General features: G+C 37.3%; 1 protein-coding gene across 4 annotated transcripts in view; it reads left to right on the forward strand.

Annotated features, from left to right (window-relative positions):
• VCAN (versican) overlaps positions 1-19,382 on the forward strand; it is a 112,867-nt gene that overhangs the window by 42,974 nt on the left and 50,511 nt on the right. For 3 of the 4 annotated variants that reach the window (XM_069880331.1, XM_069880332.1, XM_069880333.1), the window contains exons 6-7: positions 1,006-1,299; positions 12,937-16,107. In XM_069880331.1, the coding sequence (XP_069736432.1) occupies positions 1,006-1,299; positions 12,937-16,107 (3,465 nt within the window). The remainder of the gene's footprint in view (positions 1-1,005; positions 1,300-12,936; positions 16,108-19,382) is intronic. The other variant, XM_069880334.1, reaches the window with a different exon arrangement.

Genomic DNA, 19,382 nt, shown 5'->3' on the forward strand with positions numbered 1-19,382 from the left:
TGTCTTGAGAAAACTGCAGAGGGAAGATAGATAGCATGTCCAACAGGAATAAGCAGTGCTTTCCTGTGGCAGTGACTGTTGTGTACTGGCCTGCTGCAGCTGAGGAAGAGAATTACTGTCTTATAATAAATATTTTGAATTTGCACTGTTTTCTACAGCTGAATATATGTTGATTTTAGTTCTCATCAGTTCCATCTGAAGTCTGAGCAAAAAGGAGAAAGGGGTCAGTTTACCGTTTCATTCACAGGATCTGAACATTATAGCCTTGATTTTATTTGTAGCGTCTAGGTGAATGAGGGAACCGAGGCAACTGTGTAATGGTGATTTAGCTTGGAAATAAAATACTAAATATGCTATTTGCTTTGTTTAATTTTCCAAGTGAATGGCTATTGTTTATAAATTGTTATTCCATGGAAGCTTAACTATACTACCATTCTAGACTAATTCAGCTTTTTTCACAGTGAAAGGGCTTTGTGCATGAAACGTCAGGTGCATTCCCTCACTTTTGTTTCCCTATGGCATGAGACAGAGACTGATGGAAACACGATATTACAAGCTGCTGTGGAGCAGCCAGTGAGAATATTTGCTTTTTTTTTGTCTCAAGTGTGATTCTAGTGCTACCTAAAAAGGTCAAGTAAGAGGCTTGCAGATGTAAAATATTTGTTTTACTGAGAAAGTAAGTCCTGTTGCACTGGATGTAGTTAATGCAGTTAAGTTGTGAAGTCTACTCCAACAGAAATCACAGAGAAGCTTCAAAGCTGCTGTTACCTCTGCCTAGAGACCATGGAAGGGAATCAATCTCCGTCCATGTTTACTTCATTGCATAAAGTTTGCGTACAAATACTCATGCTTTGTGAGCGGTTTATTTTCATATTCAAATCTGGGATATTTGATTTTCTGATTACCTATTTTTTTTAAGAAAAAACTTCTGGAGGAGGGGAACTAAGCTGACTTAATGGTGGAATGTGATCCTCAGTGTTTGTTATCTTTGTTTTCTTATTCTAGATGAAGTGGTTCATGTCTCAGTCCCCGAGAAGCTCACCTTTGAGGAAGCAAAAGAGCTGTGTCGGAAAAGAGATGGCGTTCTTGCTTCTGTTGGGAACATGTATGTTGCCTGGAGGAATGGCTTTGACCAATGTGACTACGGCTGGCTGGCGGATGGCAGCGTTCGTTACCCAGCCTCAGTGGCAAGGCCCCAGTGTGGTGGAGGTTTACTTGGGGTGAGAACCCTGTATCGCTATGAGAACCAAACAGGCTTTCCTTACCCAGATAGCAAGTTTGATGCCTACTGCTATGAACGTAAGCTTTTTTTTCAGTTATCGTTTTCAGCATGCTAACCCTGAAAAATGTTTCTTGAATATATGTTTTGTTTTAGTTCTTGCAATGTGCACGAGTTATTTAAAAAAAAAGTTTTATCTCTATTGCTTTACAAAAAAGAGAGAAAAGCCAAGCTAAAGCAAAGGTTTTAAAATAACACTGTCAAAGGTAGGCAGTTTTAAGGTCAGATTTCAACCTGAGCAGTGCTTTTACGCAGTGACACACCATATCCGCAGTCATAATGACACCATGGATGCCACATTTTTGGTGGCTGAGTGCACCTTGTATCTTTGTGTCATGACTATGAATATAAGAACAGAAATGTCCTACTTGACCAGGTGAATGACTGTCACCTAACTTTATATTCTGTATCCAATCATCCAGTCTGTTTACAGACTGCATACAAGCCTGTCCATTTTCAGATCTCTAAGATGCTGGTAATTTGGGAGCTATCTCTGGATGCCAGACATTTTGTCCCATCATATTTTTTTGGCTTCTAAAGACATTTAAAGTTCTCCTGTCCTGTCCCCTCTCAGTGTTTCATATACTAGTCATCTGGTACTGTGGATGGTCTAAATTGACTTTCTTACTGCAGATTGTTTCCCTCTTGGTACTTTCAGAGGTGCAACAAGCATTACCACATTCACCTGGTAGAATTCATCAATCTAAACCAGATCTCCACCACACCCGTCATTTTTCCTTTGGCTTTGGGTTTAAATATTATTCTATAATCTCCTCTGTCTTCAGTTCCAGCAGGTTGGCTTTGCTGTTATTATAGTGCAGCCTATCCTTACCTAGGTTCCTTTTGTCCCAAAACCGTTGCCAGCTTCTAATGTACTACATCATTTCAGCTCTGCATCTGTTCCAGATCCCTGCCTGTCTCCAAGGCCTTACTGGAATGGAAGTCCTCATCTCATTTGCCTAGCCTTCTCCAGAACATCCATCCTACATTTCTCTCTGTCATTAGTGATGACTACTTACTTTTTCCCTACACCTCTAGAAATCCGTCCACACATCTCATGATGTGCAACATCTAAGTTTCTATGTAGCCCTTTCAAATACTACAGGCCAGCTATCTGTATCTGTTAAAAGAGAATTCCATCATGTTACTTTCATTGTTTAAGATCTCCTCCATCACAGGACCATTCTTTGTGCAAGAGGAAACTGACACTAATAGTGTTTGAAGATACATAACATCTAAGAGATCAGGGTGCTTCTTCCCAAGTAAATATCCTGCTTTCCTGAGACTTGCAGCCTGCTCAGCAGTATAGGGAGGTTGGACTGCTCAATGGTTTTCCTACAAGCCCCTGTGTTCAAGGAAGTTCCTGTGGTTGCAAATAGTACAAATTAAATTCATGTGTAAAGGCTACTCGTGTTGAGTTAGGTGTTCAGAACATGCTCTTTACTTCTGAATATCTAGGCTTTTTGGAAACAGTCTTGTGACTGTAAGTCAGAAATGCTTGAGAGGTGTAGCCTTTACTGTCTTCATTTTTGTGGATGATGAACCTACTACACTCCAAATCTTTCCTACACAGACATTGCAGGCTCATTTATGAACAAAACTTATCGCTTCAGAACAAATCCCAGCATCTGGTGTAATGTTACAGTCTGCCTGTTCTCAGACATTCTTCTCTGCAGTATTTTAAAATGGGATTTTTTTTTTCCTTTGTTGCTTGTGGGCAAGATATTCCAAAACTTTGCATGTGGCAGGCATCTTAATGGACTTCAAGGGAATCGCAGGTAGGAATAATGGATACTTAATTTGAGGAGCGTCTAGTCTAATCTGCAGAGCAGAGTTTTGTTGTATCACTACCCTGTTCCTCCCCAAAATAGTCTAGAATTGGTTTTAAATGTTGGGGGTAAAATTTAATAGGATGAAATTATCAGTCCCTCTAAAAGACCAAAGTAAGAAGTTGACATTTTGCCTGTAATAATTAGTTAGGACAAATTCCAACTTTCTATTTGTGTACATTTCACACCTTTCAAACATGTGCCTTTTAAATATGCTTTCTGGGTTTTAGTTAACAAATTCTAGTGACGTAACATTTGTTCTGAAAACATCCTTGATAAGTACAGGATTGTTGCCTTTTGTAAAACTTTTTTTTTTGCAAACTCTTGCCCTTGATACACAGAGAATAAATATTTCATCAGTCTGCAACCCAGGAAGTAGACAATATATGGCTCTAAAACATTCTACAAGAAAAGAAAAGACTAGACAGAACCAACACTTTTTGGTAGACAGTGTGCTGCTCTCTAGCATTTTTAATTGCAATCAACATGACATCAGAATTAATTAAAAGCTGCTAGCTGGATTTGTCAGGTCTTGCCAGATACACGTGGTTTTGTGTAGGGAAATGCAGGAGTGTAATGCTGAACCGTACACCCTCCTTCAGGGCACCTCTCTGCCACATATTTCGGAAGTTACTGAAAGCTCTCTTTCCCTCCTCAGAAAGGGCTTGGAATCTCACCAGCTGTAACCCTTCATCAGTTTTGCTAAAAGATTTATGCAAGTGGTGATTTATGAGACTTGATGCCTACCATCTTGGTCTTTCACACCTCAAGTAGCTGCCTGAAGAAATTGCTATAGGGTGAGTCATGCTGTCCTCTTGGAGCCTTGGATTAAGTCACTTTTTGGTGGCAGAAGAAGGGAGAGACAGAAAAAAGTACAGTATAGCAGGAGCCTTGAATTTAAGTCCTTTTTTTCAAATCATCTTTTGTCTGAAAGTTCCTTGTAAAACTCCCTGTTATCTCTCTTTCGAAGTTTCAATGCAGTAGTCCATCATATGAAATCCACTACTTCCAAGATCTGACTGCTTTTAGCTTGATATGAAAATTTTACTTAGTGATTCCCACCGTGTCAGACAATAAAACTCTCCCCAAGACCTTGACTCCTTCCACATAACTCCAATCCAGTTCATATAGCTCTTACTGTTCTTGTTATGTGTCTCACATTATATTCTTACATTTCTCTCCTTGCCTGAACACCTAGTTACACCAACAAAAGATTTCTGTCTGCAGCACAGGTGTTCATGTGATGATCTTAGTTTTTTTTTTACAGCATCCCCTTACAATTTCCTCTGCCTCCTGTGTGAAAGCTAGCAAAATTCCCATTGACTCAGCTCTGGGGGTAATGGCCACATGCTGCACATTTAGTCTAAACTGAAATGGCAATGATGAAGGACCTGCATCTACCACTTTTAGTCATTCTGAGTCATGCTAAACTCCTAGAGTAAGGCCATCACAATAAATGCCTACTAGCCAGAGAAAAGATGAGCCCAGTGCTCAAATCTACACACACTCCAAACCAACAGATTTATGGCAAAACAGGCATTTGTTTAAGTTATTCTGAAGACAAATGGTCCATATAAGAAAGGGGATATCTCTTTCTTCAGAACTGCTTACAGTCTTCATTCCTATACTGTGTTTAAAAGTCTCTCTGGTCGAATATCTCAAAATATTAATTTTAAATTGCAGTTAAAACAAACTTCAATCATATTTTGAAGATTGTAAAAAAAGGAAAAGGAATCATATTTACTAAAATACAGGAAAAACAGTAACCCAAGCAGTAAATTCAACTTAAAAATTATATGCACTTATTTCAATAAAGCAGCCAACATGTACGACATTTAACAGTAGAGTTAAGTTCAGGATTTTAACTCAAACAGTGTTCTGGTTACAAAATTATATTGTATGAAGTGTCTTGACTTTATGAAAACAAAAAAGGCTCAGACTAATAATACAGGATTGAAAATTAAAAATCTTGTTAAAAAAATAAAAACCTTCTTCACTTTGATCACAAGAGTTTTTCACTCTACGGAAACCACATGGCTTTGAGTTTCTGAAACATTATCCAGGTGTTTCATTCCATCCCTCCAAGCCTTCTGCCAGACTTTTTAGTTTTCAGGTTTTGGTGGGGGTTTTTTTTGGTTTTTTTTACTTCCTGAGAGATACTTAATCATGTATCTGATGGAGCTTGAAAAAGTTTCAGATTAGAAATATGACTAAGTACTTAAAGCTCCTTGAAGACCACCATCAGAGGAGAAGTTTTTCCTCTATTAACATATAGGGCAACACGTTAACATAATTGCAATTAAAAAGAAAATGTGGAGCAAGTGTTGCTAAATACTTATGTTTAGGTGTAAAAAAATATAACGTTGTATAAACCCCCCATTTTTAATGGGTACCTATTTAATAGTTAGTTCTTGCATAAAGCTATATGCTATTTATTTAATTCCATCCCTCAGACCCCACTCTCACCAAATCTAATTCACTGGAGTTTGTGGGAATCTTGCCACAGACTTCAACAGACTTTGGATGGGGCATTTCATACTACAGTGTCTGTAGAATAAATTGCACTCCAGAAATGCACTAATCAAAATGTATACATATTTTGTCTTACATACCTGCAACAAATATGAACTTGATGAACTCCACACACAGGGGTGGCTGAATTTTTGAAACATAAATCTGTGTTTTGCTGAGAAACACTGATTTATTAAAGCTGAATTCTTTCATAGACCTGTATTGATTTTGGCAAATCTTTCAGTAAAATATTTTGTGCCTGACTCAAAACACATGTTGACAATTTTGCTCTGAATTTGACCATTTTGTTTCAGATTTGCTGTTTAATTTTACTTTATTTCATGCACCTTTGTGGCTTCTCTTTGGTTATGCCACTTTGATTTGGCATTACAATTTCATACTAGCTGGAGACTGGAGAATTCGAGTTCTGAGGCAGTTTACTATATGTGTTCATCATGAATGGGGTGCATGTTATTTTGATTGTTTCTGTGCAACCTCATCAGAACTGTATCCAAGTCAACTGCTGATTGTGCCCAAGGACCTCTTTCTTTGATGCTTCATCTATCTAAAACTCAAAACCAGAGCACACTTTTATAGAAGAAACACAGGAAGCAGCAACATCCCTAGTATGTAGCAGGACAGACCTTTGTAAGATGCAAGTGGAGAATAATTGTCTCTCTGTGTACCTTTATCCTACCTATCCCAAAACCTCTCCAACCTAAGCCTCTGTTTCTTGTCAGTTCAAGTAAGAGTGTTTTGCTAGGACAAGGGTGTTTTATAATATAATGTGTATGAAAGTAATGTTCTGTGGAGGACTTCAGAGCAGGGAAAGATTAAAAAGCCCCTTCTGTCAGAGGTCCTACAGCATAAGCCAACATGATTGCAGGCTAAGGCTCAGAAAACTTCAGCTATGCTCCACTTGCCTGGCAGCAGAAAGAGTAAGATTTTTAGGCATAGCTCAGAAGTTGCCAGGTGAAATGTTGTCTTCCCTTTTGCTGCATGTGACTTAGTTTGGTTAACTTTGAGTAATTAGGCAGTTCTGTCCTTCTCCACAGCAACCATCAGCAGCTACATGTGCCGGCTGTTTCCTGAATGAGGGAATTAATTCTAGCCTGATGTCAGGGACTGTATTAGAGGAGATTTGTAGATTTTTGATCAGTTTGGAATAACCACAGAATGCTGAAGACCTGAGGTATGGTAACCCAGGGAACAAAATGGTCGATCAGAACACAAGAATAAAATGAAGTTTATTTTAGAAGAAACACAATAGAGTGCTGAACATAATAAAGCCAGTATTCTCCACTGTTTCACAGTCCAGTATCAGAATGTGTAATATACTTTTGCTTAGGTAAGCATTTCAAGGTCATGGCACTGACCACAGTGCAAGACTGTTGGCTCTGCTCATGCCTCTTTTCCCTTTAGTGAAAGTAAAGCTATGCAAAGGGATTAAGCTGCCTCACTGGGGCAGATACCACCAAAACAATTCTCTCATTTTTATTGTTTTGCTAAGAAGGTAGATTTCTGTGCTTCTCTCAGATATGCAGTTTATGAAGACCTACATAGCTACAAAGATCTCCAGTAATATCTTGGACCAGGTGGAGGAGGAATTAATCCCTGAAACTCTCTGCTAGGTTTATAGCAACAGGCAAACATCTCAGACTGGTGTGTGCACTAATAGCTTGCAGCATGTTTCATACCTCACTCTGTTTCAGTTACAGGGCAAAGGAGTTTTGAGAAAGTCAGTCAGACAATGCTGAAAATGGCAAAAATATCTCAATCCACTTCAGACAATCCTGTGCTATAGACCTCACTAGTACCTCACCCTGAGAATGAGGAGGAAGTGGAGGTTCAAGAGGAGATGCTTCTTTTTCCAAAACAAATGAACTTGCATTTATCCAAGCAATTCAAAACTAGGCTCCTTAAGATCAGTTCCTAAGTGCAAACATTGTGGACAGCAAGAAAGATGGAAGAAAATAAGACAGTTGAAGGTATTTTCTTTTCATTCCCTTGGATCATTGAATGTCTCAGGTAGCAAGGATGGATTAGGAGCAACAAGGTGAAGAGGTAAAAAATCCATTTCTTTAGGTGTTCAAGTACAGGAAAGATAAATTGGTTTTGCTCTTTGATCACTGTTGTTGGAACTGGGTACCACTCATGGGACATACAGGTAAATTATCTCCTTTCACTCTAAGTGAGGAGGGCAGAGAAGCAAGAGTTTTGCTATTGATTCCTGACCCGAGTGACAGTCTTGGCTCTCTTTGTTCTTCAATTGTTTTTTGCAGTGAGGAAGCAAATTCTATTACTTCTACTTGATACTGGGGTACAGATTTCATTAGGAAGAGCTGACATAAAAGCCTCCCTGTTTTTTTGTCCTCTTTGGTAGTTTTATTATAAGCAGAATGGAAAGATAAATGCTTTTTTGCTGTTGTTCTTATGTGGATAAATTGACAGTTTATAATTTGTTCACAAAAATATGCCTGTATGTGGGTTAACCTGGAGACAACATATCCTTTCTCCCCTTAACTGTCTGACTTCAGAAGTAATGAAATAGCAAGTGGTTTCACTTAAGAGTGTTTTTGTTCAGAGAGCTAATAGAGCTGTTTTGTTAGCTGCAAGCAAAGAACCTTGGGCAATGGCGTGAAGAGGCTGCATGGCCTTTCGTTATGTTTTTAATTTTTTTGAGATAGACTAAGAGCTTTTAAATTTCTTTTTTTTTAAGAATTCTGTTCAGTTTCTCTGATGTTGGACATATTTTGTAAGCAAGAATGGATACTGCATTTAGATTTTAAATTATTTTTCTTATTATATTGTGTCATGTTTTGATGCCAAAACACAGGGTAGGTAAGTAGGAGCATATGCCTGGAGTTACAGAGAAACTCCTATAATTGCAGTATCTGGTGTTGGATCCACCTTGTGCTGCCACATGTCTCATAAGCAATGAACAAAACTGCAGAACTGCTGTCCACCTTTCTGCTTCCAAAATGAGTGAAAAACCAGGTAATAATGAGGGGGTTTTAGCTCAGGCTGTAATACAGAGCACCACCTTTTATTTTTTTTTAATCTGTTCTTAGACTTGCTCAGTTTGGAAGGTTCTGCCAGTAATTTAAACTCCAACTGGCTTAACTGTTGGAGTCAGGGGAGCATTGAAGACTCTCTGTGCTACGGTTGGTAGCAGGGAAGGGACAGATACATAGAACAAACATAACAAAGCAGCAAAAAAACCCCCAACATCTAAAGATAAGTAAAAATTGAGAAAATCAACCTCTCTGCATAGATACCATGCTCTAAATGGACTTGAAAATGTTAAACCGTTAATTCTTATTGTCTCAACATTACTGATATTTTGGAGTAGTTTATTTTGGCTTCTAGTCACAAGAAGAATTTGTTATTTCCAGATTTTGTTCTGACTTAAAACAGTCTTTTGTTGTTTTGGCAGTTAGTAATGACTCCATCCAATTTCTTTTTCTATCTCTAGGGTCTATGTTCTTCCACATTAAACTATGTCTAAAGTTGTGTAGTGTGATTTACTTGAAAAAAATATTAAGTTTTAATATTGGTCCAGTATTTTGAATCCTTATTTAAACAATAGTGGGAGACAAGAGGAAGAAAATGCTGTACAGTGAAAGCATGAAATAAAAAAATCAGAGAGTGAGATAGTTAGTAACTCTGCAAAGTTGCATGCGGCCTCCAAAATTAACTCCATCCAGGTTGTTCAATATAGAAAGAATTTATTATGAAATAACAAGATAGTCTTTGATATGAATAGCCGCTGGTGGGAAAATTAACTTTCTTGCTGCTAATATGCTTATGAATTTTATTAGGAAAATCTGCCTCATATCTTGAATCAGAAGAAGGACAAAGGAGGTAGCATATTGAATGCATGATGCATGGACTACAGTAATGCAAAACATCTGGGTGGAGTGAACGACAGTTCAAACTGATGTTCAGACTATTAAAAAAACAACCTTCTCTTTGTTTTTTTTTTGTTTCCTTGCAGGAAAAGAAAAATAGCAATAATAGATTTTTCCTTGAAGAAATATCTTCTTTTGATCCATTCAAACAAGTTTGCAAACCTGAACGACCTGTATGAAAGATCCAATATATCATATTTATAATAAATCAGTTTCAGAGGCCCTGTAGTTAATTTCAACCAGAACAGCTCATTGTACGCTGGTAACCCAGTGTCAATTTCCATAGAAGAAAATTTGGCTGTTTATTGATAAACTCAAAAAAATACATGATTTTTCTTATGCAAGTATTTGAATTTAATATGTACTGATTCATTTGGTAATATAAGCAAACAAAATACCCATTGTGTTTTTTTCAGGTTTACTTCATAAACATCTACCTATATTATCAAGGAATTAGCAGATAATGAGTTATGCGCAAGAAATAACTGCATCTCAGGCATAAATTTGTGAACTTTCAGATTTGGAACACTTGTTGGAAATTAGGAAGCTAGATAAATGGTTATGAGTAAGTGTACAAAATTTCCTGGCAGTGATGAAATTATTTTTCCACAGATTTTAATATATATACTTATGCCCTCATTTCAGTCTCGCTTTCTTAAAGGGTATTATGTTCTCATATTCTTTCAAACAGTGATCTTGATAGTCATTTAAAATATGGTAATTGGGGTCTGAATGAGTATTTGATATTGGCTGTGAAACAAATATAATCTACATTAAGGACACTTATTATATGGTTAGAAGGGACAATATAAGACTATTCTGTCTCCTTTCCATTTTTCCCTAAAAGAAAGAGCTGTTAAGGCATATTGATATTCTTTGGTAGAAATCAAGCTACCAATTAACATTCAGGAGAATAGTGCTAACTTACTTACGTGCACTCTTCAATCCTTAGTTATGAAATAAAACTCTGTTGTTTAAACCATCCTCACGCAAGCAGAGAGGGAAAAGAATTGTAAAAGTTTTTTGATTCTTGATTGTGTGAACAACTTATCACACTTGAATCATGTAAGCATTGAAAGGAACATAAACATCCACTTTAGATTGTAGAACCCTTTGCTCTGTGGGATTTCAAGAACTTTACTCCTTCTTCATGCTCAACTGAGTGTTTTAACCTACAAAAAACCCCAGTATATAAGTAGCTAAGCCTTCTTTGTAAAACCACAAAAAGATTTAACATATGGTAGGTAAAAGAATCTATTTCTTTTTCTGCTGGCAAAGAACACCACCACTTCTAAATATAGTGACTCCATATTTTCTTACCCTCAGAATTTGCTTTTCACTTTCACTTCTCGTTCAGGAAAGCTGAAATATCAGTTCTTTTTCCTCATTTTCCTACTACCTCTTCTTCCAGAAATCCTAAGCAGCCATCATCTGGCAAGCCTGTATACTTCAGGGTAAATTAAATACGTCTCTTGCAAAGCTGGCATTTTCAAGGCTTGGTGTTTGAAACTAAACAAATATTTGTGTGACCCAAACTTACACATGCAAAATTCATATCTACATATAACAAAGAGGTACCGAATTAGACATAAGTGTGTGAAAAGAACTGATTTGTGCATACATACTGCATATGCTTGAGTATAAACTGTCATTGCACGTACGTGCGACTAAGTTGAGTCTTTCTAAACTTTTCAGTTATTTTCTAAACTTTTCAGTTATTTTCTTCCTGTTCTTTGCTCATACCATTAGATCCTGCAAGTTCTGTGTCAGTCAGAGGTTGCACCATCATCTAGAACATCTTCATCCCCATATGCTAAGCACTAAAAATCCAATCTCAGAACTGATTTTCCCCCTGATAACTGGTATTCATACCTTACGTTGAGTAAAGTTTCGTGATCTCTTTTATTAACTCTTTTATGGTTGGACTTTTTTATTTTTATTTTATGGTTAGACTCTTTTATTATCTCTTTTATGGCTGGATTCGATGATCCTGTGGGTGTTTTCCAACCTGCCGATTCTGTGAACTGACACCTACAATATTGACCCTTTGTCTTCAATATTTTCTTGTAAAGTACTGTAATAGTTTTGATATCTGCATGTTAGGGGAATAGACTTCTTTATTAGAAGTTCAGCAGTATTTTCTTTTGCAAGAAGCTATATGTGTAGTTCTGTCTGTCTAGTAAGCAGTCCTCATATATACAACCTACTTAATGCATCTTTCATATGCTGTGTGATTTAAGGGACCATATTTTGCTCTTTATTTGCATCCTCACAAGGGTTTTAACACTAGTCACTTAACAATTAAAAGCACTGATTTAAGACATTCACTACTTCCACATGTCTGCTCCCATTGCCCTTCTGAAGATTACCAACCTGGCAGAACTGGAAGAAGGGAAGATCTTTCTTTTCTGGGCTTTCCCTGAGTAAAACGTTTTCTGAGCACAAACTCAGCTTTTTCAGGAGGTTAAAATCTGATTCCTGACTTTACAGTGTCATGGTTGTTGGTACGCGTTTCCTCCTCAAATAGGATGGAAATCTGGGACAGAAGGAGTGGACAAGGCATAAAGCAGCAAGGTTCTTTAAAACATCCCAATTTTATTCACTGAAAAAAGTCTTTCTTTGTGTCTCCTGTGAATCTAGGCTAGCTACCACCTTACACCTCCTATCATTCAGAGGGTTTAGCACTCTGTCTTTTTATGTTCAGCACTTCCATACAAGCACTTCTGTGTGTGAAGGAATTTCAGATGTGTGTCTTTGAAGAGTTTTCCAAGGATCAGCATCATTATAGCATTATGTTTATAATCTTACGGTTTACTGTTCTCACCTTTCCCCATAATAAATTTCTCTTGATATAATTTTAACGCAGGGCAACAGCTCTTATAGCATTGTATGATGGCAAGTTTTTTCCTGTTACTTAAGTGTACTCTCACTCCAGTGAGGGTTGCTATTTGCCATTTGCAACTATGTGCCAAAAATAAACTAAAGTCTTATTTAATTACTTTTACATATTTGAGTTCTATGGTACTGCAAGCTTTGAGGAAAACCCACATGTTTGCATTAGCACTCATTCATGACAGCATGAAATAAACTTTTATATTCCCTGTCTGGGTATTTGTATGAAATGAGGACTTCCAGGGGTAATTATATAAACAATGAATATGAAGAACACTGCTACTCTTCTAATTTCTGCTGACTTAAATTTAGATGTTCTGCAGCTGTATAATGTGTTATTTTATGTCATTCAAAGCTCTGTTGTATGCTAAACAACTATCCAAGGCCTTTGAACTTTATTCTTATTTCTCAGTGTAGCATTTAGGCTTTGTGAGTAGCATTCAAACTGATTTAAAGTAACATTTCTTTACATTCTGACTGAATGATTCCTTAACCTTTTTTTTTCTTTTTTAAGGTAAAAAAATTGTGACAGAGCCTACAACTGTTAAGCTGATTACATCTGTGAAAACTGACAGTGTGAAATTGTCATCTGCTAAAGTTACTCTTAAACCTCCTGTTTTTGAGCCTTCGATTACTGAAGTATCTGTCACCAAAACAGAGGTCCCTCCTTTGGAGGAAACAACACTCGAGACTGAAGAAGATACAGAAACGACTACTGATGTTGCTGAGGAAAAAAGGGAAATGGAGGTGCTTATGGAGAACATCAAGTTAACCACCCTTCTACCTCAGACTGTCACATACGGTGAAATAAGCACTTACGATACACTGGGAAGGACTGAATATGATGTTTCACCTAGGTTAACAGAGAGCACATCTGCAGCTTTGGAACTGGAGCACACTTACTCTGAAGCAGAATTGCCCGAGGAACAAGGTAGGTCTGAAAGCACTGAGGACGCTTTCTTGACCTCTGTAATTTTTCAGGATAGCACATCTGTAGCTAAGAGTTCCACTGGTTCATGGGATGATACTGAAACAGGAGATACCCAAAAACATGATGCTGATAATCAGACAGAAGAAATAGAAGTAGGTCCTATGATGACAGCTACAGATAGCTCGTTACCAGCTTCACAGAGAGAATTTCCCAGGACAGGGACTTCAGTTTCACTAAAAGAGAATATGTATCTTGGTGCCCACACAACAAAAGAACCCACAAAAAAGTCAATGGAGGCAAAATCTGACAAGAAACTTACAACTGTTGTAATCCCTAAAGCTTTGTTCACTGATCAGTATGATCTTACTACAGAGGGGGAGGGCAGAGAGAGCATGTACACCATTATGCCTGATAGAGTTTCAGGCATGGCTACTGGTAGTACCCAAGAATCAGATGTGCCTGCTGCATCAGAGACACTATTAGACAAACATACAGCAATCACTGGAAAATTTTCTACAGTAGATGAATCAACTCCATTCATTAAATTTAGTTCTGCGGCAGTGTTTGATAATGAGGCATCAGCAGAAGGAAGTAGAGAGGACCTGAGAGACGTGCAGCCTACCATGTCATCTGAAGTACCTATATCCTTTTCGGTATCAACTGTTAATCAAACAGTATCTGTTGCCCCACAAAACGTTAAAGAAAGCACTGCATCCATTATCCACTCATCTCAGCAAATGGAAGGATCAGCTGTTGTAGAGAGGCATGGAAAACCACAGGAGCCAGAATCAAGAACAATGGGTGTCAAGATCTCCCATGCCACAACTGTTGTTCCTAATTATGTTACAGCCAAATCTGAGGGGCATTCTGCAAGTGATGAGAAATTCACACAGGCCCCTCCAGCTTCTGGTACATGGCTGATGACAGATAAAGATCAGCACTATGTGACAGAAGAGTCCTCTCATACTAAGAGAATACATGTGTTAGATACAGAAGATGGTATCTCTGGAATGGAGCCTACATCATCTACAGGGCAAATTACAGAATACACTAAGCATCAAGGGTCTCTGATTTCAGAGGTTACAGATGAAACTGAGACAAGTATGGAGCCAGTGGAAGTGAAAAGTGATGAAGAAGCTGTATCAGCTGATTTTGATCAGAGTGAAGGTAGTACAGGTGCCTCCCACACAAGCACCTCTTTGGATTTGGAAATGATTACAATTTCTAGAATATCAGTGGATGACAGTAGTGCAACAGTAAGTTCTTTCAAGTCCTCAAGTGTTACTGTATTACCAACTGCTGTGCACACAGTCGTGGAAGTAACTGAACATGAAAGAGATGAAAAATCAGGGTATATTTTGAAAACAACCATTCCTATTCCAGAAGCTGAAGACAGAGGGGCTACTGAGACATCAGTAGCAACACCTGCTGAAGAGGTCTCTACTGAAATGGAGGTCTCAGAATACACAGTTACAGAGGAAGGTCAGACAACCATTGCAATGTCAGCTGAGCAGGAGTTAGTAGCTACACTTACAGACAGGAAAAGAACATTAACAGCTGGTTTTGGAGGGACAAAGGAATCTGTTATAATTACAGATGTAACAAAGGTAGATACTACAGTTCCACAGAAAGTACATGATGCTTCTCTAGTTGCAGTTACTACAGAGAGTGAGGTCACTAGAGAAATGCCAGTTACTGATCAGACTCCTTTTGATGGTGTGTTTCATTCAGAAGTAACAGAAATTACTGCAAAGTATAATGAGGTGTTCACAGAAGAACATTCCATGAAAGATCAAGATAAGGAATCACATACTGCTACAGAGTCTACTTTATCTACAACATCTGTCCAAATACATGAACAAAAGACAGCACCAGGATCTGAACCACCTCAAACATCTATTCAGGAAAAACAAGATGAGACAGGTTCAGCTTATGATGGGACATATCTGGCAACAGAATTATCAGCGCCTGCAGTGAAGCTCACAGATTATGGAAGAGTTCTGGGACCTCATGAAACTAGCACCAGGGCATTGTACCTCACAGTGACTCCCAAAGCTGAATCTACTACTGGTCAAGAACAGAAGGTCACTGACGTGATGCCTATAACAGTGGGTACCCAAGCTGAAACATACAAAAGCAGAGGAGCCCCTACCAGGGAAGAAGACAGTGATGTAGTAACCCAGGAATCTGTGTTGCCCCCTCATACGGTGCCAACAGGTCATTCTTCTGTCGAAACCATTACTCATCTGACTTTGGGAGCTTCTCCAAACCAAACTTTAGAAGGTTCAGGAATATCAGAAGAATCTGAAGAAATCAAACCAGCTATATTTTCAGTAAATGAAACAGATAAGACAACATTTCTCAGCAATGCAACAACACCTTCCATTAGTGCTATAGACAAAATTCAGCCCACATCAACATCCAAACATTTTCTTACTCAAAAATCACCACATATCATTCCTGGGGAAGAACAAGAGGTAACAAGCAATGACATCATCATAATTGATGAATCTGTTTCTCCTAGCAAAGCCACTGATGATGATGATCTAACGGGAAAGATGTTAGAACCAGAAATTGATAAAGAATATTTCACAGCATCAACTGCTACTGCAGTTGCAAGACCTACTGCACCTCCCAAAGTGAAGGAGGCCACAGAAGCTTTACAACCTCAAAAGGTGTCTCCTTCTACTTCGCATCCTGATAGTGGAAATGACATAAGATTGTATGTTATTCAAATCACAGGCAATGATACAGGTAAGATTTTGCTTTTTAGACCTGCAGTCCATCAGAATGGACAGTTTATAACAATTTGGAGTACTTTAGAATGTACTGGAGATGTTTCTTGGATCACTGAAGGATGCAAAATGAAGGTTTTGTCTAGACAGTCACTTACTAAATATTGGTAGGTCTATTTTTCTGTCCATTAAAAAAACCCTCAGAAATGCAATGCATATATGATTCGGAGTAAGATTAATTTCTGTGTGAGTATGAAATTTGTATTTCCTTTTAATAATCATGTTGGCTGTACTCCGGTATTCTTATTTAATGTTGTCAAGTCACTTATTTAACTTCACCTATATGTGAAACAAGCATTTTAATTCACAGCTTCCATTCCATGCATTATTAGTCCTAAACAAAGCACTAGATTATTTTAACATTCCATTAGTTTGTAGCAATTAACAATGCTATGTACCGTGTAGTCAGCTCAAAAAATGTTAAGACACTATACTGTATCCATAAGTGGATCTCCTGTGGTTTGTGTAAGGGATTTTGCATGTTTTTGTAGCATATCAAATATTTTTTTAAATTCCATTTTACAAAATTGCTCATGATAATTTACATATTTTATAGTTTTTTTATGTTTTTTAGCTGATGGCACTGTACATGAGTATCTAGCTTCAATTCCATGGGTATCCAGAACAGAAACTCCTTAAGTAGCAGTGAAATGTTGAATTTTATAATGTCTATGCCTCTGTAATGCAATAGCTGAAGGCTATGCCATTAACATTAAAGAAGCCTGTCAACTCAGTATTATTTAAGATGTCTTGATAAAAGCTTTTTTTTCAGAAGGAAATGTAAAAGTTCTGGCAAGAAGGATAAAGTTCAAAATATCTACTACGTTCTACATTGCATTCTGTTTAATTCTTTTATAGCTATTCTATTATTATTTTTTTTTTTGAAGTAATGCAGGAAAATTTATTTCATGTCTTACATAAGTTATAAATAGTGTTTTTGAATGGATATAACTGTTTTCTCATTGGTTGTCAGCCATAACATCCATATCTTTGAAGAACTTATTCTACAGAATTAATAATTTGCAGAAATCTTTTGTTTGGTTTTGTCATGTTTGTGCTTGGTAGAATTTTATTCAAAAATCAAAAGGCAGAAGTAGTTTCCTTGAGTTGCGCTGTATCATTATTAGACTTCTTATGCAGTGAATCTTGTAACTTTATTCACTTTATGTTTATTATCCTACTTTATATTTACAAGATGTAAAATCAGTGGTAGCTTAATCTATTTCAGAACCCAATATTTTTCAATTTAAACACTACTGTTTCTGTGGTATATTATCCTTATTTTGTCTGGAGCTTTAAATGTTGCTAGTGTCTCAGAAGTCTCAATTAAATGAAACAAGTCCGGTAAGTCAGAACAGATTTTGTTTTCTGACATCTAGAGTTAAGCCACGTGCTAAATACTTCTGTGCTGGTGGAAGTTTGCTTAATTCAGCTTAATAACAAATACTTGGACTGTGTAGTAGTGAACTAGTTTTCCGTGTTACGTTGTTGAGTTATACTACAGTTTATTGCATATAGAGGAGTGGATTGTGCTGTGCAGCTGTATATTCCAGGAGGACACAAAGAAGAAGGATCATTTGGGAGGGTGTGGAAACTTGGTGTTTTCTTCAGATGGTGCACAAGTTATATAATTCAAGATTTCTGTGCATATAGATCAAGGAGAGTCTTATACTATTTTTTCAGAGTGGTGTGGATACCATCATCTAATTAAAAATTAATTCAAGCTGGATTAGCTGAAAGGCAATGGATCACTGCATAGCTGCTCTTCATAGCTACTCTTGCTTTCATTTGGGTGATCAGGCCCTTAGAACAGATTTTCTTCAGGACTTGCCTTCTGCATCTTCACAAACTTTCCAAGCTGATATTTTCCAGATATAAATGTGCATATGTGTTGGCTGTGTTCGTAAGCAGATTTAAAGCTATGCATCCCTAAAATTCTGCCTTTAAGAATAATTTAGACTGTGAGCACAGAAAAAATAATTTTCCTTGAAATCTTATGACATTCTCCATATGGCAGTACTTATATTCTCATTAAACATAAAGGGATTTATCATGTATCAAGAGCAAGGTCAAAAAGGAGTTTTCTTTATCGTTCTGTTTTCAGATTCTGACAGTGGAAATTCCCTTATATTATTCCTCATATATTCTTCATATAATCCGCAGAAAAAAAGGCAGCCTATAGCCACTTGCCACAAGTTAAGTTAGAGCTGCCAAAGATTTATTCTGTCTAAGGATTCAGATTAGTGTTTCCTTTCTCCAGAAATGAAAGAATGCATCTGAAAAGTCCTGTCAAGCCCAGTTTCACTTTGTTGTTCCTCAGTCCATAAATTTCCTCTGTGCTGAATAAAATATACATAAGAGGTGCTGAAGAGGAATGAATTTGGGAATTATTACTAACATATGCCTTTCGCTGAGATGTAGTTCAACTTCTAATTCTATTACTCTGTAAATCGATTTGCTGTCACACAGGAACTACATGAACTTTACCTTTGGCTTTTTATTCTCAGGTAAATTGGAACATAAAATAATTTTCATCATTACATCTGTTGGTAAAACAAAGGTTTTTCCTCCTTTACTGTGTCATGTGTTCCAGGCAGCATAGTTTAGCATTCTTAAATAAAGTAATCACTACAGGCTCTCCTGATTTGAATTTCAAGAGTCCAGAAGTGCCTCTTAAGAAATAACAACTTGCTTACCAATGTCCTTCAAATAATAGCTGTTTCAAATAGGAGTAATAATGTGAGGTTTGCTGTATACAAGATATTTTATATAAATGAATATATTTTCTTTTTTGTGCATGCACACGTGTTGGAAATATTTATGAGATTTATTTTTATATATGTATTTCTTCAATTCCTTTTTATTCAGCTTTTGCCAGAAGCAACAGTTTAATAGTAAGGCAGCGAAGTAGGCTCAGCGGGAATACAGTACAAAGTTTTGTTTCCTATCAGCTATATCATTTAATTACAATATAAACTTACTATTTTACTAATGGAGCTGAATATTATTCTCTGCAGCTCCATTTACCATTTGTAGCATAGGCGTAACAACAATTAAGTGCTCCATAAAGGTACCATTAGTCTTTGTTAGTTATGAGCAATATTTTATGCTCCATGTGGAAGAGGAGGGTCATGCCAAACAAATGGAGTTTTGAGTGATGCAGGCATTTTTAGCAGTTCCTAGCAGGCACGACAGAGTGTATACCTTGCAGCACGAGAGTCCCTTTGCAACTGG

This window comes from Phaenicophaeus curvirostris, chromosome Z (assembly GCF_032191515.1).
Source record: "Phaenicophaeus curvirostris isolate KB17595 chromosome Z, BPBGC_Pcur_1.0, whole genome shotgun sequence".
NCBI classification, from domain to species: Eukaryota; Metazoa; Chordata; class Aves; order Cuculiformes; family Cuculidae; genus Phaenicophaeus; species Phaenicophaeus curvirostris.